The following is a 25370-nucleotide window of genomic DNA, read 5'->3' as shown; positions in this document are numbered from 1 at the left end:
CAACCAGCCACTGCCTGAGTCGCAATATCAGATTGTGGTTTTTCACAATCACCGGTTTCGATTCGGTCGTTTTATGGGGAAAGGAAAGGCTAACTACCTCTTCGCCTTCACACCCACCTCCCTTCCCCGGCCATACAGGCCCAAGTGACAAAATTACTCAAGTGTAGATAACTATACAGTACAGTACATTCCGTGTTTCTCCGTAGCTGCAGTCCCGGAAAATTCTCGTCTAGAGTCCCATAACGCTATCATAGACCTGATCACCTGCCTTCCTGAAGAGAACTTCGTCAATTGCCGCTTTACTCTTCTGAATCCATTCTGCGACTTCTCCTAACGCTCCGCTATTTCCCTGCATACTTGTGAGATGCTGCTGCAATTGGGTCGTTAAGGGATGCAATTGCCGGTCGGAATCGACATCATATAAAGATGCACTCAATTTAGAGGTGAGATTTATTTTTTCTACAATGTCAATTGGATCTTGCTTCGATGGGACATTGCGCAGAATTGGATGCATCTGTGCGGCATCTGTCCGTTAATATCATTGACCAACTAACCATGGGAGGCCAGGTGTTGGGTAGCCGGTGTAGTAGGATACGACATACATTTCGAGATTTTTGGCGCCTTATGTTTTCCTGCGCAATTGCGTTCTTTTTCAATTCTTGAAGGTAATCTTCTTCTTTTTCCAGCAGCTTCTGCTCCTTCTCAATCTCAGCCTCGAGCCCAGCGATTTGGCGGAGATCCGGCTCCAGGATGGCTTCCAGTGCACGCTTGTTGTTCCGGGGAAAGGGATGTCAGCAACATAGCATAAACTATCGTGTGTAAGCGGGGGTAGTGTAGCGTACGTTCTTATCCAACAAATTTTCATAATTGAAATATGCATCTTTTCCCAGTGGCGGAACAGGCACCTTTGTTAGCGAATTCCCAATCCTACCACCACAGGACCGGTCAGCCAGCCAGCCAGTCAGCCAGTGAAAATGAAAGAGAAAAAAAAGAACCATCAACATGACACGACATGTTACTTGATCAATTAATGCAAAGCCATACTTCCGAACAAGCCTATGTAGCACCTCCTGCGCTTCCACCCTCCTATTCTCCCTCCGGAACGTCATGAGGACCGGTCTTTCCGCAGCCCTGACAACCTCCATGACCTCATCACGCCCCTTATCGGTTAGGACGCCCCATTTCGCTTCGACAACCTCCTGCGGGATGTTGCGCACCCGCGGTTTTAGCATGGGCATTTTGATGGGCCCGGGTTCGTCTCCTTTTTGATTTTTTGAAAAGCAGTCATCAGTCTTCGCCGAGCCATTAGAGAGGCGAACAAACTAACTTTCTTCTTCTGCTTCTGCTTCATGCTGGGAGCGGTCGCCAACTTCTTGCGTTGCTGACTTGCGCTTCGCTCCCACTGCCTTGGTTGATACTACCGGTCGGCGAGGCGGCATGTTGCCGGGTGCCGAAGCGGAGGTCTGGACTGGAGGCGCTGCTTTCGCTTTCGCTTTTGGATTCGCAGTAGTAGTAGTGGTGGTCCTTCTCATCCGCGAACTTGCCGGGATGATCTTTGAGCCTCGTTTCCTAGCACCACCGCCAGCAGCAGTAATGAAAGATCGTGTGGTTCTTTGTTTCCGTTTGGATTTATTGGTCGCCTGCTTTGTTAGCTAACTCGTTAAGAACCAGAGAGAAGGAGGGAGGTGAATTACCATAGTTAGAGTATTGCTCTAGCAGTGAGTAGAGAACAAAGGTAAAACGCGTAAAATGGAAAGTGCTCGCAGGTTCTCGCGTTAGGATGGGCAGGGTAGGGAGGGAGCAGGGGTGGTGGCACTGAAATTGCTACTCCTCGTTCTGGTGAGTGCGTAATACTCGCGTAAATCTCAGCCCGCTCTTTAAAAGATGGTAGAAAAGTTGTGGTGGGGGGTGGTGGGACCCCTACATCAATCATGGCTAATCAAAGTACCGGTATCAAATTCCCACTTAGAACACAGAAAACCCCAAACAAAACCACCATCAAAAATGGTCAGCACGAAAATCCGCATGTTCCATTTACGCTCCGTAACACCCCTCCCGCCCCAAACACCAATCTCAATTAACAAATGGTTAGCGCTTAGCACTCATCCGCGCGGGCACCGGCGCAGCGATTCTCCCACCGGAAGTGCGCAAGTTGGGCCTAACGTTCGCGATGAAGAACACTGACGGTCATATGGGTCCTCGGTACAGTGCACCCCCCGCGCCCCGAAGATAGCCAGCTAATTCAGGGTATGATGTGCGGTAGGAAATTCTGGCGCAATTACCTCCCCCGCCTGAAATATCATAATCCAAACGTGGACATGCAGGTGCACCGGGATAGGGAGAGTGGTGGTGATGCCATGTTGGTTATTGAATTCGGTATGCCCTCACCGCTTCCCCGCTTGTCGGTTGGTCCCCGGAAGGGGTTGCAGACTAATTGATGGTTTGGGGGTGGTGTGGGTAGACGGAGGCAAGACGGAGACTATTGACGTAAAGCACAAACACGAGAACGATATTGTTCGCGCTGTGTTAGAATCGACGAAGGCGAAGCCGGTGCCCACGTCCGAAGAGGATGCGGAGATTGTTGCCCAGTACGAGTTATATAAGGTGCGAATGGAGGAGCAGCTGAAAATCAACAAGCGGAAGAGGGCGGAGAGGAGGGCGGAGAAGAGTGCTATTGGGGGCATTGGAAGGCCGGCTTAGTGTCATATCCTTCCCCGTGTTTCTTGCCTAATCTTAGAATATGTGGGCTTCACTTCAATGTACCCTTATTATCACTAGCTTTTTTTCTTCGTTTCCTTTTTTTGTGGAAAAGGACCTTTTGGAGCTCTGCGTTTCTCCACGACTATGATCTTCGATAACTACAAGTATCGTACATCAGGCTTCCATAACGCTGCATAACGACTTTTAGAGAGAGAGTAAAAGGTATAATAAACCCCGTGTAAGGGATATAAAGGTTAAGAATTCCACCAAGAAACCATGCCAAGACAGAATATAAGTACACCAGCATCCGCAATGAGGGTAGTCCAGATCACACTATATCGAGCGATAGTGGTCAGGAAGGTTCCGAACGGATGTGGGAGGAAGCCTCCGATAGTAGTAAGCCAGGATCCCGGGGGAGGACGACCCTAGATACAGAGAAAAAGAGAGCATATTAACAAGAGATACGAGATAACACAACCACTAGACGGGGAGAAATAGTTACTCTACCTTTTCGAGGAAGAAACGAGAGGATTGTAGGATTAACTCCATGGTGGTAAAGTACCAGAACAACGGCTACACAAAGAAGGAAGTTAGCACACGTACAAGCAAACAAAACAAAAACAATTTGCGTAATGCAATGGGGGTCATGATCACCGGTGCCTCCTCTCTAGTCATGTTGGCCGACTCAGCTCTCTCAAGCGCAGATCCAGTGAAGCTCCAGCCAGTTCCCCGCAGAACCCAGACCGCCAGACACAAACTACTTAGTACATGTAATGCCTTCCACCGCATCCCCCACGACTGCTCCCTCTGCTGCATTTGTTGAATCTCCGGAGGGGGCATACCCATACCCATCCCCGGACCACTCAGTCCCCCCACACCGCCCATTAGTTGCTGCATCATCTGGAGCATAGGGTCCTCCTGACCATTCCCCGCAGCCTGACCGCCAAACACGTTATTCTCCGTCATCAACCGCCCCAGGTCCAGATCCGACGGATCACCGCCGGCGCCGAAAAGAGGGTCCTGCTGTCTCCGCACATCGGCGAGGGGACTACTCTGAAACGGGGACGGCGGAGGTCCCATCCCAGCAAATATATCCTCCCTTCCGATTCTCTCTCGCTGCCGAGCCCCTGGCTCGTAATGGTGGGCGGAAATGTCTACATCGGGGGGATCCGGGGTAACCTCTTGGGCCGGCCGAGCTGCCGGGCTTTCTGCATCTTTGGACTGTCGGTCAGAACGATGGGGCTAAAAGGGGTTAAGGGAAACCGAAGGTTCGGGTATGCTAGACTATCGTGGCAATGGTTTTTGCTCTCCTTTTTTTGCTTTTCTCTATTGTTTGAACATACCCTGGTTGCGGAATGTTTGACCCTGGGTCCCAGTTATGCGATTTAGTCTCGAGTTTCCCCCTTCTTTGACTTTAGCCTGGCGACGTTCTCGCCGAATTCTGGCTTGCTCTGCTGGGCTCAGTGGCGATGAATTAACCGGTAGATCTTCCATTATTATAGATCTGGAGCCAATAGAGAGACGTTGCGTAGAAAGGGTGAAAGACTTTTTTCCTCGAGGTTGTTGGGGTAAGGTGTCAAGATGGTTGGGTGCGGTTTAGAAGAAGCTTGGTTGTTGTCCCGAAGCTTATCGGTTCTCAAAAGCTTGACGTGGCTGACAGAATGCCAGCAGTCTACAACGAGTATGGGAACAAGTGGCCTAACTGAAGGAAGCAGTGTGCAACTCTCAACACCAGGGCCCGTAGTTGTGTATCGGCGAGATATTAGACTAAACTGGGAAGGCTAAACCGATGATCTGCGCAGGGCTAGCAAACCCTAAAGATTTATGCTACTCACCAGTACCGGGTTACAGTGTGGGTTTTTGCACCTCAAATCAACAACCACAATATTATTACATTTAGATTAGATCAGACTGGTTTTTTTCATTAAGTTACATGATATCGATCCATAAACGGCAGACAGAACGAGCCAATAACTAGGCAACCAGTGACCATCATACTTGTTGCGGGCGCCCCGGTACGGTCCGTAATACATTAATTAGAACAAAAGGGACTGCAGCCAGAAAAGGGTCTCAGATAAGCAAGAGCCTGAAGTGAAGGGGAAATAATAGAAGAGAATAGAAGGGGGGAAAAGATACACAGAGAATTCAACTCCAGAAAAATACAGAAACAGAGGCTCCTCCCTGGTCGTACACCTCCGGTTGTCATCATTGTCCAGATGAGTAAGAAGGGAAAAAACGAAAAATATGAAAATGGAATAGAGTGGAAGGAAAGCAATGAAACCAATAACTCCGGCCTCCCATAAAGCATTTTGTTACCACCGCTCTACTTGCTGGTATTTTACCCTAACCCACAAATACCCCAACGCGTACTCCACCCCAAAATCAAAGCGCCCACGCATAACTAGTAACCCCGATCCATCTGCAGTTGCTGGAGTTGCTGCAAATACAAGCGTAATCGAACGTTTCCCTTCTTGAGATCATCCAAATAATTGGCGGCGTGTACCAGAACCGCACTCTTACTATAACCCCCGGACGAGAGCTCCGGAACCAGGGAACAGAGGTCTTCAAAACCCTGACGAATGAGGTTTCGACGCTTCTGCTCGCTATGTATGTGATTTTCCCTCTTTTGTGCCTCGGTCAAGTTGTCCCTTTTCTGGCCACCAGCCTTCTTCTTGGCCATTCGCATGCTTGCCTCCGACTTTCGGGACCGCGGTTTACGGGCCGACTTGGAGAAGTCGTCCCCTCCATCCATGCGCCTCTTTAACATCGCACTGTTTCTTGAAGGGGATGGCGTACTCTCGTTATCATCGTACACGGGCGTGCCGGAATCATCGTCCTCCGTATCTCCTCCGCCTTGCTCGTACTTTATTTCAGTGGGCGAGTTTACAGCGGTAGTGACAGTAGAATCATTCCTGAACGCAGCGTAAACCCTCGAGCGGACCTCCACCTCTTTGTCCTCGAGTGGTACCGGAAGTGTGGGAGGGTGGTACCCGTTAGGTGCAAAGTTTGTATCAGTGCCAAAGTTGAGAAGGTTGTGATTGTTGAGTTGCTGAGAAGTCTGCCCTTGTTGGCGTTGCAGTAGCCCACGGCTAGTGTTAAAGGCGTTTATATCAATCTGCGAAGGCGCAGCCATAGGTGCGGCGGAGACCGAGCTGCTGGTGAGGTATCCATCCATGCCACCACTCAAGTATTGATGATGATGGTGGCGTGATGGCATTTCCGGGATAGTGTTCTGATAACTCGAAGGCATATCTGATGACCAGTAGGGGGAATCATCGGGAAGTTCGGTATCAAATAAATTTGAAGAGGCCACAGAGCCTGATCCGATGCTCTCAAACCAGTTCTCAAGTCCTTTTTGCTCGTGAGTATCAAGCAGTGGGGGGCCGACCGGGGCGGGGGGCGACGAAGCATTGAAGCGGGCCTCAAAGCCATCTGCAAAAGATCCACTGTTAGCACGAAGAAAAGTGAAATTTTCGGTTGTTGAAAGGACGGGGATAAGGGCGGTGGAAGAAAGAGTGAATAAGCGCACGGGGATATAGGCGGGGCAAGGTGGGGCACAGGGGGTTAGAGGGAGAGGGAGGGGAGGCGGGTTCTCACAGAAATCGAAGGTAGAACGAGAGGAAGCCATGGGATAGCAATGTTTGGGCTTAAACTTCAGTATTTCGTGATTGTAGTGTGAAGCGTTGAGCATTTGTAAGGATAGTGGATGGGTGACGGGGACTGAAGCAAGGGGGCGAGGAAGCGCACTCATCCGCAACCGTCGAAAGATGGATGGGGTGGTTGACTTCCTGTCTCCGCAACGGAATGTGGGGAGTGGATGGCGCTAACGTGTAGCGAGCCTGGGTTTTTGGGTAGCGGGTTCGTTGAGGTCTTACTGCAGCGGTAGTAAGAGCAACACAAGTAACGGTAGTAGCACGATAACAGTAACGGTATGATAATGAGCAAGAGAAACTGCTACTGCACCGGTAATTCAACAGTAGCAGTATTTGTGACTAGCAGTATGAAGCACTAGCAGCAGTAGGAGCAGTGGTGAGAGAAAGAGGGAGAAAAAAATGGTGATTTAAAAAATCCAAATTTTTTTCTTTCTTCGTTATTGTTCGCCTGTTGTGGCGTACCGTGGGAGTGTCCGTGGTGAGGGAATGCCTGTAGATGGGAAAGAATAATTCGCAAGATTGAGATGAAAGGGAAAAAAAAAAAAAAAGCTGACACTCCCTGCTTGCTTATGACGCGGGAGTCTTTCTCTGTATTTCTCTTCGTGCCTTGATCTATACCTTTCTCGAGAAGCAGGCCGTAATATCGTTGCACAAATCAAGATCAATCCAATCGACCAAGATGGCAGTGGATAATTGCCTCTGCTTTCCTTGTGCCTTTTTCTTCTGGTCCTGGATCTTCCAAATCGTTTTCTATATCTGCCCCAGATGCTGTAAACCGACTAGCTATTTCTTTCAGCTGACTGACCGACAATTCTTGGGTGTGAAGTGCCGTAGGGGTTCGATGGGACGGCAAGCCGATAATGGAGATGAGGGGGTTAGATATGCTGGAAGACACGCTGTCCAAGATCCTAGGTTTATCTCTATTTTCCATTTCTTCGATTGATGGGGAAACCATGACCCTTTTGACTTGTCTCTATATTTTCTTTTTTTCTTCTTCTCGTCCTTTCTTTTCTCAATTCACATCCATGCCTAGCCCTGTGTGCCTGAACTGTCCCCAGAATTGTATGATACCATAACCCATGAGGGGTAGAGGGACCAGGAGAGGAAAGACAGGCCAAGATAGCAGCAGTTCACGCTTCCTACCTTCTCCCCACCCTCTCCTTCTCCCCCCTTGGGCATGGAAGTCTCCGCTTGTTTCCAGACCTGCCAGCGGTAGGTGGTGGTGAAAACTAGCCCTTGCAAGTGCATATACATCTTCACGTGTTGTACGACCCCCAACGTTATCTCCGTGTTCGGGTCTTCTACGGCACTGCACCACCCTTGACCTACTAGTTAGAGAGGGTCTGAGAAATAGAGTGAACTGACTACACTGCACAGTGCATGCCAGCGTCTTAGGATTGTAGGCTTGCACCAGACGAGAAGGGCCGGTGACGATTCAGGTATCTCCGTTTCATCATTCATCAATCGGCACTCGACGTGGGCAAGTGCCCCGTTTTCTTGACCTGCCACCTGCCTCCCCGCATTTACAAAAGCTTGACTTGGAAAGCTCAAGTATTCAACCAGGGTGGATACATTGTACTTGTATAGCACTATCAAGCATACGCGGAGCTGATGCATATGCAATGGTTCAGGGCAGTTGGTTCCATTTGTGCTTTTCGCAGCCTGGTACCAGAACCCATCTTCCTTAGTGGAGGCCAGCCTTCCCATACGAACGATGCCAGTACAGTAGAGTGAGGGGAGGAGAAAGGGAGGGTGTGGACATCACCACTTGCATAAACGCCCGGAACAGATAGTGCACCTGTTTGTAGGACGTTCCCCTCTCATTTACAACGTTTCAGATCCTTCGAAAACCCTTCTATCATGCTTCTTCTCCGCATTTCAGCATGGCTCTTCTGATCGAGCTCACCTCAATTAATAGCTCTCCATAGTGGCGGACCAATAGTACAGTTACGATCGAAAGTGTGTTTGGTAGGAGTATTTTACGTTGCGAGTCGTGAATGGGCTAAATTTAACATGAAAAAGTTGTGTGCTCGTACAGGCGTTGCTCGAGGCGCGACAGGGATTGGGGGAGGAATGGAGGGGAAACCTTCAGGAAGTCATCTAACTGGTTGAATGCAACCCTATTTCGACTGTCCCAGATCTCCCAAACCGGTACCTTAGAATGGTAGAAGTTTTTCCTTTCTTTTCTTTTCTCCCCTTTTTTATTTCATTTTTCTCATTAATTTCTTATTTCCTTAATAGAGAGGGTTCAATGATGATGGTACTCGAGTAATAGTGGCGCCGGTAATTTATTACTCGAGTAGCAGGCATGCATGTCAAGCGTCAATTTTCTCAACCTACGATCAGTCCCTCGAATTTTTCTGTTTTCGGAACCCACTACATCCCCTATCCTTCCCAGCCCTTCTTCTTGTTTTTTTTTTTTTTTCGACTCTTGAGGTTTCAAGTGAGCCTGCATATTACCTTTTTTTGTTGTCTTGGGGGTATTTTTTTGTGCTCATTGCTAGTCTGCGCTGTGGTACTGTACTCAAATTTTGTTGCTACACCCACTATACTATTACCCTTACCCACCACGCCACCATCTCCAGAGCGACCACCACAACCGCTCTCCTCTGTCACCCTTTCTAGAGGGCCCCGGCTCTTCTTTTTTTTTTTCCTTTTTCTTCTATGTGCGCGCGCGAGAGAGTAAGAGTGAGTGAGAGTGTGTTAACTTATGAGTGAGCGAGTGAGCGAGTGAGTGACAAGTAAGAGATCAAGACACCCGGTGTATGATAGGCGTGTGCATTCTCTCATCGACGATACTCAACGTTTATCGTGGATTCTTCCATTCTTTCTTACCCCACCCTACATCTCTCTCTCTCTACCAAACAATCAGTTAAATGAACCTCATTGCTGCGTAGCTAACCTGCTTGGTAGATAGCGACTTATTGCTATTTGTACCACAGTACTATTTTCCATTTACCTTGTTATTTTTATTGTCGTGGTTTGAATATTGATTCTGGTGTGGTTCTGGCCTTCAAATGTCCCTCACTTCTCACTTTTGATATGGGTGTGTGTGTCGAATATGCGCTTACAGTTTACACCTTTATAGTTTAGCGTGCGCAAAGCTGCCCCTCAATAACCAACCACCTCTCTATCACAATTATGGATTTACTTCATATGCCCCCATATGGTCTAAAGGAGCTTATCCTTTCTCATCCGTTAGTATCCACGAACAGACATCCCCCCTCCCTGACTTCCTGCATTAACCAATCGAGATAAAGTCCTTTTTATTATCATACTTCTATTTTCTTTTCTTATTCAAAAAAGAAACCCACGTACAAAAAAATTCCTCACCAAAACTCAAGTTAAACGCCATAGCTGATATCATCCTCTTGTCCGGCCCACGCACTGGAGCACAGTTTTCTCAAAGCATATGGACTTGGCTTCTTGTACTATCTAAGTCCTCGCATTTTCGGTCTCGTGCTCTCGAAAGTTAAGCAGAGAATAAGCAATAAAAAGAGCAATGTTGTTTCACCTGCAGTGAGTGGCTACTGTCCCTGCAAGTCCTACTTGTTTTTTCATCCTTAGAGTATTCGGCAAATCGAGGACGCAACAAAGTATTTATACTCTTTTTAAAGCGTATTTACTAACTACTATCCCCCCCCGTCCACGCGGCCAAAGATTATAGATATTTTGAGAAAGTCCTCCGAACTTCACCGCTTTCCCGCATTTTGCGGCGTCATAATAGGTGGTTGGCATGTCTTACAACCAATCTTCGAGAAGTTTTTCGTGGCTGTCGGTAAATTTTCCGAGCCTCTGGGTGCCGAAAAGACTATCGGTGAACAGAGACGCAGGGTAGCTACATTTTTGGCATCCGCATCGGCTGCGGCTGTCGCCATACGACAATTGAACAGTCGTAGTGTAGAGATCACAGCAGGGCGAACGCTGGATCTCACTCTCTTTGCTGTCGTGAGAGCCCTGGACGTTGTGATTGGTGAAATTTGGGCTCGCAGAAAAGCCCACCGGGTCCACTCTAGGACCCTTGCTAGACTTAATAGGATCATTGAAAATAATGTTGATGCAGCTATATTTGCTGCAAGTGCTGCAGTGATAATGTTTTCCTGGTTCTATGAACCAGAAAAGCTGCCATCGTGAGTTTTGCTTTTTTTTCTCCCCCTCCTTGGGATTGCGTCGTAGATTATTTGCCAGCAAGCTAACCATAACATCCTCTCAAGGTCTTACAATAAGTGGATAACTGAAATTTCTGAGGCCGATACTCGTCTGATAACGACTTTGAGGCGGATAAGATCTGGTGAATTCGTATATGGAAAAGAGACAGGGCAGGCATCCTTGCTGCAGTCTTTATGCGAAGATCTCGGTCTACCCAAGATTTGGGGTGACCCAGCTGCCACGAAACGTATTCCTTGTGAGGTACGTATATGCTCGCTAACAGCATATACTCCCTCCCTTCGCCGTGCATGAAGCCCGAGTTTCAAATCCCAAGCTATTTTTTTTTTTAACGAATTTCTCGTCAACCTATAGGTGATTCACCATGGTTTCTCAAAGAGCTGTGAGCTCCACGCATGTTGGAGATTCTGGAACGCATGGAAAGCAGCATTCACCATGTACTTGGGATTGAATCTCCTAGTTCGGCTTCGAAACGGTCTCAGTGTACACACGTCCTTGAGAGCTATCGGTGATGCAGCAAAGTCGGCGGCATTTCTTGGAACGTTCGTCAGCACCTTTTGGTACACCATCTGCTTGACACGAACCAGGCTAGGACCACTTCTTTTGCCACAAAGTGATCAGTTATTTTTGGAGAATTTTTGCGTCAAGATGAGCTGCTTGAGCTGCGGTTGGAGTATTCTGGTAGAGCCAGTCCATCGTCGTTCGGAGATGGCGTTCTTTGTTGCTCCCCGTGCATTGGGAACTTTTGTGCCGAGAAAATATGACAGGAAGGTGTGCGGCTTTCATACTCTACTCCAAGTCCCGCTCTCCATCATTTTTGGCTAACTTTGGTGCTTTTCGTCTTGTCCCTCACAGCACCTCTGGAAAGAGACTTTGGCATTCGCAGTAAGTGCTGGAATTGTCTTTACTGCGCTCAAAGAGAACCCAAAGAGAGTGAGAGGGGTGTTTGGAAGATTTCTGGGCAGTGTGGTTTCCTAGAGCGGAGAAGGGGTGTTCCTCAGGCAAGCCCAGACCAGATCGTGGTATTTGTGGAGGTATAGAATAAAGTTATCAATATCATAATTTAATTTACATCTAATTTGGGTTTGCTTTATAATGTTTAAAAAACCTTACAGACAAACCCACAATAACCGTGAACTTTCCCCCCGCCCTCTACCCCAGACCGCCGAGGGTTCGCTCAGCAAAGAACGTGGCCGTCCCATCCTATTGTAAAAACCGGTAACACACTGAAGAGAAAATAGGACACTTCCTGACAACTTGGACCATCGGAATTGACCCCCCCTCCTTCAATCTTTCCCCAGTGTATTAGGGAAAAGAACATGCTGCCATAGCTGGTTAGCATGTCAGGAAAGCATAGGCACTCACAGAAACAGTGTGGGGGTGGCTCTAGTGATAGGGGCCAGGGGGTTACCGTTCGGGTCGGGCAAGGCTTTATTATTATCCGCGTCAACCTTGAGTTGCCTTGCTGTGCTTGACTGTTTTATGTGCACGTATATAGACCTCGAGTGAGAAGTTATGAACCACGCCCTTTTTTTTCTTCTTTTCCTTTCCTTTCTTTTCTCTTCCTATTTTTTGCTTTCCTGTTTGCATTAAAGCTATGATTCGGGAAATCTTGGGATCTTCTTGATTATTAGGATCGGGAGTAACTCTATTCCTTTGCGGGGAAGTTTTATTTTTATTTTTATTTTTATTTTTCGGGGTGCGAGGAGAGTATTATGATACTCTAATTATTAATTTAATTAATTGAGTCCCTCTTTTTCGCAAGTCTGTGTACTGTATTATCATACAAGTATGATACTGAGAAAATGAATAAAACAAATGAATAATTATACAATGCCGTAATTATTAGTTCGATCAGCTAATGCACCCCGCGAGACGTGCGTGGTATACTGTACTGCCCCGAGGGTGCGGTTCTGTCGATATAATGATTTGTTTCGTGTTTTTTTTTGGAGGGGGAGGGTTTGATTCTTTTTTTCGTTTTCGCTTTTTTTCTTTTTTTTTCTTTTCGTTTTCCCTTTAGCCGTATCATACTTGGCTGGGCGGAGAAGAGGGATGGGTATGATAGTCTAAATCTGTCTTTTTTTTTTTGTTCTAATGGTATCATGAGTATGGGTTGATTAGTTTCTATCATATAATACTAGGGACGGGGTGGATAAACCACTACAAGTCCTGAACATTTTTCACCGCACCGGCACCGTACTGTACAGTACTCGGTTTGATTTGTGAAAAGGTGCGTACCGTCTGGCTAGACTTGAACTCTTACAAACTGGCCCGTTTCGCTTTCCTCTAGAAGGAAAGTCGGGAAACGAAATAGCTATGGTATGATAGAGGGGATCAAAGAAAAAAGCAAAGGAAAATAAAGGGCACTCACGCCACTACAGTACGAAGAGTATCAAACCTACATAAAACTACCCCTGCCACATACGAGTAGTATTATCGGCGACCGAGAGAGGAGGATTCGAGACCTACTATACCTACCTGATGGCTCTACCCGTATTGTACTGTACGAGTACTCGAGTACTGTAACTTGCACATTGGAAGATGGCTTGGATAGCCCTGGTGGCTGATCGGGGAAATTTAACACGCACACTCTACTCTAAACTTTGAAAATCATTTTTCCTTAATCATTTTTTTTTTCTTTTTTCTCCTGCTGTTCCTAGGCTTGGATATGGGCGAGAGAGAGAGAGAGGAACCGGGAGTGCGATGGGATACGGTAGGCAAGACAGACGATTATGGTATGTGGGTTTTTTTTTATTTCATTTTATTGGCCAAGTCCAATTTCGCCTTTTCCCCCCCTCCAAACGGTGAACCGGGAAAAGGCCTTTAGTTCTTGTGAGCAAAACCATACGATCCTTGCGCTTTTCATATGGTGGATATGTCTCAGATGTATAGGTAACTTACGGATGTCATGCCCAATTCCCCCTTGTAGACAGGGTACAAGGGAGGGAGGGGGGGGGGCAGGCTTGCTGCCTATGTTTACGATTTAACTACCTTCCTAGAGTAGACTTTTTTTGCGTAGGTCCCGAAGCACATATCACTTGGGTCGCTGTGGCACTCATTGTGACATCCCATACTTGAGCAGCGCGGGGGGGAGTTGTATGAGTACTGTACGAGTACTGTGGACCTAGGCTGCATGCTGCACTGGTAGGGATATTAGGTCTTGGAAATTTTGGTAAGTGGGATTGGCCAAGGCGTTTCTAATGGGTTCTATGAGAGGTTTAGCTTTAAGGAGGGTGGCTCCTGCGGATCAATCCTTATAGCGGGTATCTGGTCACCCCCGGCGGAATTTTTCTCTACAGTGCTTGTCCCAGGCCAGAAGGATCCGAAGGCAGGGGGGGGGGTATGATATCTTGTATCTGTGCGTGTCTGCGCGCAGATTCATTTACTATTGAGCAATATACTCGAGTACCGGCATTTCCTTAATCCTCGTTTTCGGGTATTTTCTTGCCTGGGACACAAGTATATCACCGGGTGGGATGGGATGGGATGAGAGGGGAACTGTTTTGGTCAGAGGATGTTCGGATCCCCATACTACCGGTATACATATGCGTTGGGGGGAAGGGATAAGGCGATGTCTGGAGTTTGTGTCACGTGTCGTGATGTACTGTACTGTACGAGTACAGTACAATACAGTACTGTGTGCTGCATGACCGATCGTTACTTGTCGACCTAACAGCCTTGTAGGGACGACTCGCACATACCGGGGAGCCCGAGCAACCGAACCCAACTCGTGTCCCACATCGCCTCCCTCCCTCTTCGCATCTCATTCTCTCCATCCGGCACCGCACTGTATCCGCCTCCGTCCACTCCATCGTATGGCTACTCGTACAGTTCAGGTACTGCACCCAGTCTCGATTGGTTGGAGTGGAATCAACGCGAGGTGGTCCTTCACCCAATTACTAGGAACAACACACTCAATGCCTCCGAACCCTTCCGGCCCCCGGAGGATCCCACATCTGAACTACCGATATGTCTACCTCAGACTGACAGATTTGCCACTGGCAATGGAGCATCATCATACATAATGTATGGGTGCTGGTCCCTGTAAAAATTAATAAAGAAATCCCTAACGATTTGTTCGTTTTTGGACTCTGCACTTCAGCTTACATTGCCTTGAATCGTCTCCCTCATTTCGGGCCAGTAGAATTGGCCTAGCTTGGGTGCTGGGCCGATCGTGCCGACGGAGGTGTTTAGCCGGCGCGGCGATGAAGCCGGAGTCTCGGCAACTGGCCGGGAGGCTTTCCTTCTTTTCCTTTCTTTTTTCCTTCCATTCTCTCTTTTCTTTTTTTTGTTCATATTATTAGCATTGCATCTTGGAAGGGTGTGCCTTTATTCCTCTCACAAATTATCGAAGAGATAGTCTTTATTTTTGGTTTACTTACCGATATGCTTTTGCATTAGGTGGACCTGAGGGGAGGAAGGGAGCGGGAAGGCCGATCGGGGGGGATGAACTGATTTTCTCGAAAAGAGTTACCGGTAGGTGGGGTTGTGGGGTTGGCTCGAAATAACTTTCTCAAGTGCCTCGTCTTCCTGCCTCACGATTGTGTGCGCTGCCTTTTTTTTTTTTTTTTTTTTTCCCTCCTACACTACCTTTGCGCCTCATCGCCTAATTATTGATACGATGGATCAGCTGAGAGCCTCTATGACCCTTTGTGTTACTGGAAAGTTACATCAATGATCCAGATCGGTTTTTTTGCCCTTCCGTTGATAATCCGGATAGATTAGTTCGTGCTGTTTCATGGGGAAGCACTCGGCTACTTAGCCTGCTTTCCCATTCTCCTGCCTGTCATCCTATCGTACCCGCCCCCGTTCCACTGCGACGACAATCCGCCACCACGGAACTCTTGGGAGTGCTTCCCCCGTTGGCAGGGAGATACCTAGAAAGTGCAAAGTGCATGATCTAAGGCTGTAGACGAGTATGGTTCCTAAGACATAGGTGCCGGACGATGCAGGCTAGATTGCCAATGTACTAGTACGAGTACCGTACATTTGCATCTCAACCTCTTTCTTTTTTCTCTTTCTTTCTTCTCTTGTAGGATCCTCTTCCTGCCGCTGCTATATTCCCTCTTACCTGAATTACCTCGAGAGCCGATCTGCAAGGTAGGGGGCAGGGAAGGACAAAAGACGATTCAAATCATGTCGAGTCTGAACTCACCTCAAGCTTATCCTCACCGATCGGCATAATTTTCCCCATCATTGCGCCGTTGTGGAGGCGAGAAATGCCGGTTCGAGAAACCCGACCCAATTCCCGTCTGCACTCCAAATACGTCTTCTGCTCCACAGTGCAGATCACCAGCCATACATATCAGACGGCATCCACATCGGACCATACAGTATCCTAACAGGGAGATTTATTTTACTGCACTATTTTATTATTTTTCTTTTACCCTAGCCATGGGAGAATCCGTAGGAAACGTCCATTCGCAATTTGCAGTACCAGACTGGCTAGCCCGCTCCCGCCACCAACCCCCACAAAGTAAGAAAGAAAGAAAGAAGGAAGAAAAAAAAAGCGCCGACATACCCAGATGCACACATACCTGCGTACGTACGTACCGACGAGTGCTCTCCCGGCCCGCATTATTAAAGACAGAGCCAGGAAAGGGTCTCAGAATGTGTTGACCGCGTTTGTTGGTACCAGGTAGACCGCAGAGCGGAGCAGGCAACTCACCAATTAAGTTACACCTTGACCACCACCCCTTGCCGACGCCCCCACTGCTCTTCCCACACGAATATTGCCTGAACAGCTCAACCAACTACTCACTACTCGGTCCCGCTTAGGGCGGTTTACTTGGATCGGTTTTGGTTGGGCTGGTCAAGTTGGTTTGCTAGCTGTCTCATTGGATGGAGCAAGCATTGACCCCCATTCACTCATTCCTATTGTATTGTACCTGCTTTTTGACTCCCAAGTCAGCTCAAACAAGGCATCCCGCACGGAAAGTATATTTCTTGGCCTGGTTAGCTGGCAGGAGTGGAGGGGAGGAGAAGTGGGAAATACATGTGATACCGTACCACCATTTCCGTCTCATCCTGCGCACACTCTCAAGTAGGCTAAGGTACAACAACACGAGGACAAATATGCGTACATAAAGATTGATAGATTGATCGACAGATAGATAGATCATCATGGCCCGAATGAATCAATGATCTATGATTTATCTTTGACTGGAACGGACTACAATGCATAGTCCGTAACGGATGAATGGGTTGTTGGTTTCGGGGTTTACCCCACCCGTACTCACACATGATACCCCTCAGTAGTGGTGGTAGTTCGGGGGGGGGGTATTTTTGGGGGATCTTTGTTCTTCCGGCATCCGATGTCTGGTTATCTGGTTCATAGTGTATCACTCGGTTTCTGGTTTGTTGCGGAGTCTGGATTAGTTGAGAGAAGGAACGGGAGGAGAGGGGGAGATAGGATATGGAGTTATGAGTTGGCGATCTGTGTTTGCTCTAGAGGTGAAGCAGCAGCAGCCCTTCAAGGTGAAGGTGGCAAGAGACCCGATTAAATTACTAGTTCAATCTAGGCACACTACAAGTCAGAAAGGGAATGCCGCGAGGAAACGAGAGGAGGGGAAACAATAGTAGAAGAAGTACCCTGGTAGACGTAGGAGACTGGGTGTCCGCTAGTTTTGTTAGTAGACTGATTCTTACGATCCTCTACTTTCGGATCCTACTTCTGAGCTCTTTCTTTTCATTTTTCGCTTCCCCCGAGCTATTAGCGTTAGAGGTCCTGGGAGGACGTGTCATAGGATTAGTAGAGTTAACTTCGGAAGCTACGGGAGTCTGGTAGATTGTTTAGGAGTATGGTGGGTTTTTCTAGAGTTATAGAGATTTAGGGAGGAGATATTCTCCAGACATGTCTTTCCTTTGTCATCACGGAGATATAAGTGTAGTGATCTATGGAGGGATCAGGATGAGTTGATCATGTTTTATTGTCTTTACCGTTGGTTTAGTTTGGTGGGCGATCGAAGAGAACAAAGTTGTATCCCATACCTCCCACATCCATCCACACACTGCCTACTGTAAGTTCCAAGTAAATCCTCTTATCTACCGCCTACCGCCGCGCGATCGGCCTTCCACCTTTATCCACCGCTAAGGCGAGCATCTTACGAGTACTGTCCGAGGGGTGAGAGCAAACGCTCCGATGGACGTGGGTCTATAGTGGGGTTTTCATGGTCCTATCCAATTGAGACACTCAATCCCCGTACTTTTGTACTCGAGTAGTCAACAAAGTCTTGGTTACGGAAAAGGTTGCTAAGCGTTTTTCTGGGATAGTCGGGGGTGGGAATACGGGTATGCCTTCGGAACTACCCAGGACAGCCCCAATGGTTTTACGGGGGAAATAAGTGTGGTGCTTAGAATACGGGATAGACACGAACCTGTAGAAATTACTACCGTAGTTAGTTTTCCGTTCGCGTATCATACCACACGGGGCCGGGACTCGTGACTATCAAAGTGCACCTTTATACGTTGATCTCGATTCATCAGTTTTAGTAAGTATGGATAATCGGTCTGAATCCCATATCCCGAGGGTGTGCCGCAATGGGTGGGGTTCCTTTGCATCATACTGATAGGCTGCCGTTGGAAAGGATTACAGCTTTGGCCCTCTGTCCCTGCCCCGATCCTGGCAAGGGATGGTGGTTAAATATTTTGGAAAAAAAAGAATCTTGTTCCGCCAGTACTATGCGGAATCCCTGGTCAGTTTTGTGGGTGTTAAATTCTTATATCATATAGCCCGAAGTAAGTTGGTGGAGGGAACTTTACAATTTATGAAACTCTTTTTCCGCATATCCTTGCCTGGTAACTTCCAGGCCTCCCCCTCCCTTAAATCCCTTAAAGGCCTAGCGCTGTCTTTCCGCAGTTTTTGAACTGGAGGTTTTCAAGGGTACCGAGTATCATAGATGCAAACTAATAGATTTTTGTCCAGTTGCTCGTTGTCGCGGTGTTTGTGGGGTCACGATTTGCTTCCGTCATGAAGTATCACGCGGCTATTATACTGCAATTCTTACTTTGGTGATTGTGCAAGCGTTTCCGCGACAGGGTCTAGTACATTTGCTAGACAGGCATTTCCCCCTTCACCCTTCACTTTTACTTCCTTGCTGAGTAGGTATGATACCCCTCATAGCCTTCAAACCGCACTTTAATTCTGGGTTTGTGTCAAAAAGACAGACGTTTATCTAGCTACCTCCCCTATCATAAATAAAAGTACACGAGAAACAGCCAGGGCCAAGGACTGTGTTACCCTTGGAGTATATGCCAAATCTTAGCCAAATGATTCAGGAGGCTACGAGTCCTATCTTTCCCGTCTTAGTTCGGAGGATTGAAAGCTTTCAAAACCAATCAACCACCACATGGGGTAACAAGAGGTCAGACTTAGGCGTTTTCTCTCTCTCTCTTGTGATAAAATCAAGGGGATAGGTTAAAAATATAGTCTATGGGAATGAGGTTAGTTCGTCGTCTTCTCAGATACCAGATTCATGAAAATGTACTGCTTTAGTTCTTGATGTTGAGTGGACTCCAGACAGCCGTACACCCCCGATGCGATTCGGGAAAACCCTCACCTAAGCCCACCGATCCTCCTTTGAACCATCGTGAGTTCCCTAGTGCGGCTAGCTTTCAAAACCTCCGGTCAAATTTAGTTACCTATGTCATCTTCCTCCCTTAAACTCGAAATCGAGCAAGGTCCTGAAGGAGAGACAGCTTAAACCCCGCTTTAAGCTGATAGGGTATTTATCATAGCTAGCTTGATTCCGTCCCGCTCGTATGATATGAGGAAGAGTTTCTCAACTAGTCTTCCTATAGCTGTGCGAATAATTCGATTCCCTTTTATTGAGCACTATCATACCAAACTCATGCGGTCACTCACCCGCTATCACCCAATGAAGGCACCGTGACACTTGGTGGAGTAAAAAGCCGGATCGTATCTTCTTGCACTGTACAGATAAATGACAGATGAATTCGGCGGTATGAGCCCTGGTGAGTCTTGGTCGTTTCCTTGTTTGATTACAGGTATTCTTGCATTGTAGGGGTTTTCAGACGCCCTGAATCCTCTAACTTACTGTAATATTCGCACCTTATCGATTGGCTTTCCCTGGGCTATACACAGAGCCAACGTCAAAGCCCCTCTCATCTCCTGAACTTGCGCCAATTTGGCAAATTTTGGAAGGATATAGTGGTGTTGATTATGATATGGCAAAGCTTGTTCGTCGGGGCGGAACTTCTTAAAGCCCAGCCCAGGGAGCGAGCTCAATGCTAAGTTGTAGCTTTAGTTGTGGTGAGTTTTATAAAGTCACCAATCGGCTCTGTTCGTCGAGATATGGTGCAACCTGGTATGTTGTTTGGACTTGGTTTTGTATCATACTGAAAACTCAGGTTCATCCTGGGGCACGTGCTTGCAGAGTTTAAATTTGAAGTCAGGGTCTAAGGGTAACTAAGGGGGTATTTGGCGCATCATACCGCATAATGATATCATATGATATGATTCGGTTTCGGAATCCCACGTTAAACCCTATTCACACAGGACTGTGATCATGATTTTGAAATCATTTGTGCGCTAGAAAACTTGATTTGGCCTTGAGTTTAACTACAATTAATTTACTTTTACTACTCGAGTAGATATGATATTATCATATTTCGAAGACATGACAAAAGTAATACATGTTAAAGTATTACTAATAGCTCGGGGAGATCAAATCAAAATCAGGAAGCCAAATTGTGTTTACCATCTAAGTTTGAAAACAGACTCTGATTTAGGCATGATATCATACACAGAAAGAACACTCCTAGTTTCAAACCCAGTCTTGGCAAACAAAACTGATTTCAAAATCAAAATCATGGCACGCTAAGCACTCCCCAAGTTAATCGATCTAGGAGATTTGTATCGGGTTGGGATTACTCTATTGTGTGGCTTACTTTAGGGGGCGTTTGGCCCGCCATTTATGATTTCAAATCGCAATTTGAGATCAGGTCTTGGCAAGTTTAACTTAAATTATTAGTTCTATTAATCTTGTACCTAGTTCGATATGGAAATAATAATCTAAGTTAAACTTGCCAAGACCTTATCTCAAATCACGATTTGAAATCATAAATGGCGGGCCAAACACCCCCTAAGAATCTTGGCCATCTGATCATCTCTCTAGATGGACTTTTCCCAAGAAACAACCCCAGCCAACCAAAGGGAATCTATCATATATACCGGTCAGGGCCAGGAATATGGCTGTGATAAGCGCAGTCTTCGCAATAGCAGCTTCGGGGTGTCTGTATCCCTATATGAGTGATACTTTGTGACTCCCGGGTGAAGAACTCGTGGAAAACCCTAATGCGTGCGCCTCGTTTACGCCACATCCCACTACGAAATCATGGCGCAGCATTTTTTTAGCTGCTCCTTATTCCAACCTGTCCACTTCAAAATTCCAGCTTTGGGAACAGGACACCTAACAATCGTCGTTCAATAGCTCATACAACCATCCGCATCCACTGTTTATTTACCCGTTCCTTCACTACTATACGACCTCCTCCGCGGGAAAACCTATCGAAAAAAAAAATCAGAGGGAGCTTACGGCATAGAGAGTTAACGAGGTCACGAGAAGAAAGGGGCACATCTAGAGGATGGCCAGAATTAGAGATATCCAGCGGACTGCCGCTTTTACGTGGTCTCCGGGCACTGCTCCTTTTATTGCAACGGGTACTCAAGCTGGTGCGGTTGCCGCTGATTTTTCCGACAATACCCAGTTGGAGCTGTGGGATCTGGGTCTGGGAAATGCCCATGCCGGGGGTGAATTAGCACCGGTTGCGTCAATTACTACCGATAGCAGGTGTGTCATAGCAGCGGAGCGCAGTTTCTGGGGGTTTGTGGGTGGTATCCTAGGTCTGTTGGCTGACTGAAGGTAGGTTCTACGACATAGCTTGGGGAAAGGTGTCCAATGATAAGCCTCGGGGAATTATTGCCGGTGCATTGGAGAATGGGTCATTAGATCTATGGAGTGCCGACGCTTTGCTGAGCAATAGTGGGCAGGTTCCCCTAGTCGTCGTTTGGCGGTCCGGTTGCTAATTCTATGTCTAGTGATCCATTGATCTCTCGGACAACAAAGCACATGGGCTCTATCAAATCGCTCCAGTTCAACCCATTCAAGTCCGAACTTCTTGCTACGGCAGGTGCGAAGGGAGAGGTGTGAATTGACCGTTTATGTATGAAACCGAGCATGACTAACTCATCTCTATAGCTATACGTTTGGGATCTCAACAACACCGAAAACCCTTTCCTTCTTGGAAATAGGGCTGCTCGGGCTGACGACTTTGACTGCGTGGATTGGAACAAGAAAGTTCCCCACATCTTAGTTACCGGAGGAAACGGGGGTTTTGTGACAGTATGGGACGTGAAATCTAAGAAGGAATCGCTGACATTAAACAATTTGGGCCGCAAGGCGGTCAGTGCTGTTGCCTGGCATCCGGAACAGGTTTGTTGAGCTTAGGTCGATCACAATAGCCATTGCTAACAATCCGCAGCAAACAAAACTTATTACCGCTATTCCGGACGACACCAATCCGGTCATATTACTTTGGGATTTAAGGAACTCAAATGCTCCTGAGCGGGTTTGTAAATCTTCATTAATTTGTATGCACCAAGGAGCTGACAACATTTGTAGACATTATCTGGTCACGAATTGGGTGTACTATCTCTTTCCTGGTGTAAACAGGATCCAGACCTGCTCCTCTCTTGCGGTAAGGATAATAGAACGATTTGCTGGAACCCACAGACAGGAGAGAAGCTTGGTGAATTCCCAGTGGTCACCAATTGGACTTTCAAGACTCAGTGGAATCCCAGGAATCCAAGTCTTTTAGCTACTGCCTCATTTGATGGAAAGATTGTTGTCCAAACTCTCCAAAACACAAACCCGACCTCGTCGCAAACCGATAACTTAGGCGCCACACAACCTGATACTGATGACTTCTTCTCTAGAGCAAGCAACGCTCAAACCTCCTCATTTACTCTTAAGCAGCCACCGAAGTGGCACTGCCCGCCCGTGGGTGCATCATTTGGGTTTGGCGGTAAGCTGGTCAGTCTCACATTTCCAGAGCCTCAGGCTGGCCAACCTCGTCGGTCTGTAGTAAAAATCTCGACCTTCGCTGTCGATTCCGGGGTTAGTTCGGCTACCAAGAGCTTTGAGAAGGCGTTGAGTGAAGGCAACCTTGTGAACGTCTGTGATTTAAGGAGTCAGGATGCGAAAACCGATGAGGAGAAGGCGGATTGGAAGATTCTTAGGACATTATTCGAGGGGAATCCTCGGGAGAAGTTGATTGAGTATCTCGGATTCAAAGAGGAGGATTTGGAAGATACAGACGCAGGGGTGGACACAAAGAGCACCGATGGTGAAGGTGAAAACCAGAGCTTGGACCAGTCAGATGGCCCAGCTGCCCATGACAAACGGCTTTCATCATTCTTTGCGGATGCTGGCGCCGATTCTGAAAACTTTTTGGCGGATCTCTCCTCCATTCAATCTACTCGTGGGGCGAAGGCGAACAATCCTTTCCAAATATTTACAGGAAACGAATCTGAGGCGGACAGGAAGATCACTCGCGCACTTGTTTTGGGCCAGTTTGAAAAGGCCGTTGACGTTTGCTTGAAGGAAGACCGCATATCTGATGCATTCATGCTGGCAATCTGCGGAGGAGAAAAGTGCATCGAAAAGGTCAAAACTGCATACTTTACGAAGAATGTTAAAGGCCCAAACTATCTGCGTGTCCTAGCTTCTATTGTTGGAAAGAATCTCTGGGACGTAGTCCACAATGCGGACCTCGCCAATTGGAGGGAGGTGATGGTCGCTCTCTGCAGTTTTGCGGACGAAAAGGATTTCCCAGACCTTTGTGAGGCCTTGGGCGACAGACTTGAGCAAGAATTGGGGCTCGCAGAAGGAAAAAAGGAAGCCCGAAAGCATGCATCCTTCTGTTACCTGGCAGGTTCGAAGCTTGAAAAGGTTGTTGATATCTGGATTGAATCGCTCTATGAGGGTGAGAAAGCTGGTTTAGAAGAGACTTCTGATGATTCAGCATTTGCCATTCACGCCCGCTCTCTTCAAAACTTCATTGAAAAGGTTACTGTGTTCCGGGAAGCAGTCAAGTTCTCGGACGAAGAAAAAAACCTCTCCGGTGGCTGGAGGCTCCGTGTCCTTTATGAGAAGTATTGTGAGTACGCGGACGTAGTTGCCTCTCACGGACAACTAGAGGTTGCGGAGAGGTATCTGGATCTTCTCCCGACCAATTATCCTGCAGCCACGGTAACTAGAAATCGGGTGAAGGAAGCTTCCGGGAAGGGAGTGACTGCGGCACAAGCTCGCAAGCCACAGCAACCTGTCGCAACTGGATATGGTTCCCAGCAACATCAAGCATCTAGCTCACCGTACCAACCTCAGCAGCCAGCAGCCGTGGCTACTGGTCTTGCCAATCCCTATGCACCACCAGCGCCAGTGGCAGCTCCCGTCAATCCATATGGTGCACCGACAACCACGCCACAGCCCGGCCCATATGCTCCACCTGCCCCACCAGCTGGAGCGAACCCCTATGCTCCCCCGACAGTGACTCAAGGATACAAACCAGGTCCCTATCAATCTACCCAGCCAGCTCAAATCTCTGGGCAATATGGAACCGGATATCCTGGATACAATGCCACTGGCTTTGGCCAGCCCCCCCCTCAGAGAAACTTCGGTCCCGCTACCTCAGTACCGCCTCCTTCCCAGGCATCCAATATGGCTAATTGGAACGATACACCTAATGTGACCAAAGTTCCTCGCCGCGGGACACCTTCCGCGACAGCACCAGTTACTTCTCCTTTCCCAGGCGCTCCAGGCGCACCATCACCGCCAACGACGTCTATGCCTTTTGGTGCACCTCCCCCCAGAGGGTCTTCTGCACCCCCTCCCCCCAAGAATGCTGCACCCCCACAACGGGTCCAGTCTCCCGCCCAACACCAGTTCAGGTCCCAGTCTCCAGCTGCTCAGGCACAAGCACCTTATTCCCCGGCTGCACAAGCTTTCCCCCCTTCGCAACCTAGCTATGCTAGCGCCCCTCCTCCAACCGCGGCGGCGAGTAGGTATGCCCCTGCCCCCGCAGCTGCAGACGCAGCTCCACAACCTCGCCAAGGTCAAGCACCACCCCCCCAGGGAGCTTTTATAGGTGCAAGGCAAGTTGGACCGGGACCTCAATACGCACCTCCGCCAACCGCCTTCGGCCAACCGCCAGCGCCATCACCTTATGCACCAGCGCCATCTCAAAACCAGGGTGGCCAGTATGGCGCACCCCCAGGACCTGGCCAATATGGACCCCCGCCTACCCAAAGACCACCATCTCAACCCGCTCAATTGGAGGCCGCCCCGCCACCAAAGGCACAGACACCAGTCCCACCTCCATCCAAGCATCGTGAGTATATCATATAATTGGAAAAATAGCCCTTATCCTAACACATACCAGCTGCAGGTGACCGAACACATATTCCTTCACAGTACCTTCCCATTTTTGAGCTCTTGACTTCCGACTTCGAGAGAGTCAAGCAACGTGCTCCAGTATGCATGCCCTTTCTAGAGTTTCCGAGTAAATTTGGGGAGTTGACCAAATACTAACGCATATCTAATTCAGCCTCAATTCCAACGTCCAGTCAAGGACACTGAGAGGAGGCTGAACATACTGTACGACCATATCAACAATGAAGATGTTCTTTCTCAGGAAGCACTCGAGAGTATGCTGGAGCTCTCAAGAGGTTTGTTCACTTTCCCATTTATATTTATATTCAGAGCAATTCCTAACATTTTGGCATAGCACTCGTTGCCAAGGACTATACGACAGCACATTCCATTCACGTGG

General features: G+C 47.9%; 5 protein-coding genes; 3 read left to right on the top strand and 2 right to left on the bottom strand.

The window, feature by feature from the left end:
- Nucleotides 1–1532, bottom strand: GSTUM_00008595001 (uncharacterized protein; the record flags this gene model as incomplete). XM_002840149.2 has 5 exons in its annotated part: nucleotides 1–514; nucleotides 603–767; nucleotides 843–927; nucleotides 1045–1261; nucleotides 1328–1532. The coding sequence occupies 5 exons, from the start codon at nucleotides 1530–1532 to the stop codon at nucleotides 230–232; spliced, it is 957 nt and encodes a 318-aa protein (XP_002840195.1). The 3' UTR covers nucleotides 1–229.
- Nucleotides 1533–1548: 16 nt separating this feature from the next.
- GSTUM_00008594001 (uncharacterized protein) lies at nucleotides 1549–2778 on the top strand (the record flags this gene model as incomplete). XM_002840148.2 has 6 exons in its annotated part: nucleotides 1549–1647; nucleotides 1794–1839; nucleotides 1970–2043; nucleotides 2093–2202; nucleotides 2264–2376; nucleotides 2462–2778. The coding sequence occupies 6 exons, from the start codon at nucleotides 1549–1551 to the stop codon at nucleotides 2698–2700; spliced, it is 681 nt and encodes a 226-aa protein (XP_002840194.1). The 3' UTR covers nucleotides 2701–2778.
- A 1870-nt stretch (nucleotides 2779–4648) lies between these two features.
- GSTUM_00008592001 (uncharacterized protein) lies at nucleotides 4649–7490 on the bottom strand. XM_002840147.2 has 2 exons: nucleotides 6298–7490; nucleotides 4649–6132 (listed from the first exon to the last, which is right to left on the bottom strand). The coding sequence occupies exons 1-2, from the start codon at nucleotides 6326–6328 to the stop codon at nucleotides 5102–5104; spliced, it is 1062 nt and encodes a 353-aa protein (XP_002840193.1). The 5' UTR covers nucleotides 6329–7490; the 3' UTR covers nucleotides 4649–5101.
- A 1459-nt stretch (nucleotides 7491–8949) lies between these two features.
- Nucleotides 8950–11608, top strand: GSTUM_00008591001 (uncharacterized protein). XM_002840146.2 has 9 exons: nucleotides 8950–9094; nucleotides 9267–9372; nucleotides 9442–9550; nucleotides 9752–9872; nucleotides 10014–10483; nucleotides 10568–10763; nucleotides 10875–11291; nucleotides 11376–11453; nucleotides 11486–11608. The coding sequence occupies exons 3-9, from the start codon at nucleotides 9495–9497 to the stop codon at nucleotides 11558–11560; spliced, it is 1413 nt and encodes a 470-aa protein (XP_002840192.1). The 5' UTR covers nucleotides 8950–9094; nucleotides 9267–9372; nucleotides 9442–9494; the 3' UTR covers nucleotides 11561–11608.
- A 9387-nt stretch (nucleotides 11609–20995) lies between these two features.
- GSTUM_00008590001 (uncharacterized protein) lies at nucleotides 20996–25325 on the top strand (the record flags this gene model as incomplete). XM_002840145.2 has 10 exons in its annotated part: nucleotides 20996–21331; nucleotides 21408–21466; nucleotides 21519–21531; nucleotides 21580–21685; nucleotides 21740–21973; nucleotides 22023–22109; nucleotides 22163–24929; nucleotides 24981–25072; nucleotides 25146–25266; nucleotides 25303–25325. Exons 1-10 carry the CDS (start codon nucleotides 21126–21128, stop codon nucleotides 25323–25325), a joined length of 3708 nt encoding a protein of 1235 aa, XP_002840191.1. The 5' UTR covers nucleotides 20996–21125.
- Nucleotides 25326–25370: the final 45 nt, after the last annotated feature.

Source organism: Tuber melanosporum (assembly GCF_000151645.1).
Source record: "Tuber melanosporum whole genome shotgun sequence assembly, scaffold_49, strain Mel28".
Taxonomy (NCBI): Eukaryota; Fungi; Ascomycota; class Pezizomycetes; order Pezizales; family Tuberaceae; genus Tuber; species Tuber melanosporum.
The sequence above is the reverse complement of the archived record's forward strand: the minus strand, read 5'-3'. Positions and strand labels throughout refer to the sequence as shown.

What these genes read in the sequence shown, in the direction of transcription:
- GSTUM_00008592001 (XM_002840147.2), bottom strand. Translation starts at nt 6,328, where the DNA reads ATGGCTTCCTCTCGTTCTACCTTCGATTTCT. An exon ending in TCGTTCTACCTTCGATTTCT is followed by an intron (nt 6,133 to 6,297) that starts GTGAGAACCCGC and finishes GATCTTTTGCAG; the next exon opens with ATGGCTTTGAGGCCCGCTTC.
- GSTUM_00008591001 (XM_002840146.2), top strand. Translation starts at nt 9,495, where the DNA reads ATGGATTTACTTCATATGCCCCCATATGGTCTAAAGGAGCTTATCCTT. An exon ending in GCAATGTTGTTTCACCTGCA is followed by an intron (nt 9,873 to 10,013) that starts GTGAGTGGCTAC and finishes ACGCGGCCAAAG; the next exon opens with ATTATAGATATTTTGAGAAA. An exon ending in TCAAAGAGAACCCAAAGAGA is followed by an intron (nt 11,454 to 11,485) that starts GTGAGAGGGGTG and finishes ATTTCTGGGCAG; the next exon opens with TGTGGTTTCCTAGAGCGGAG.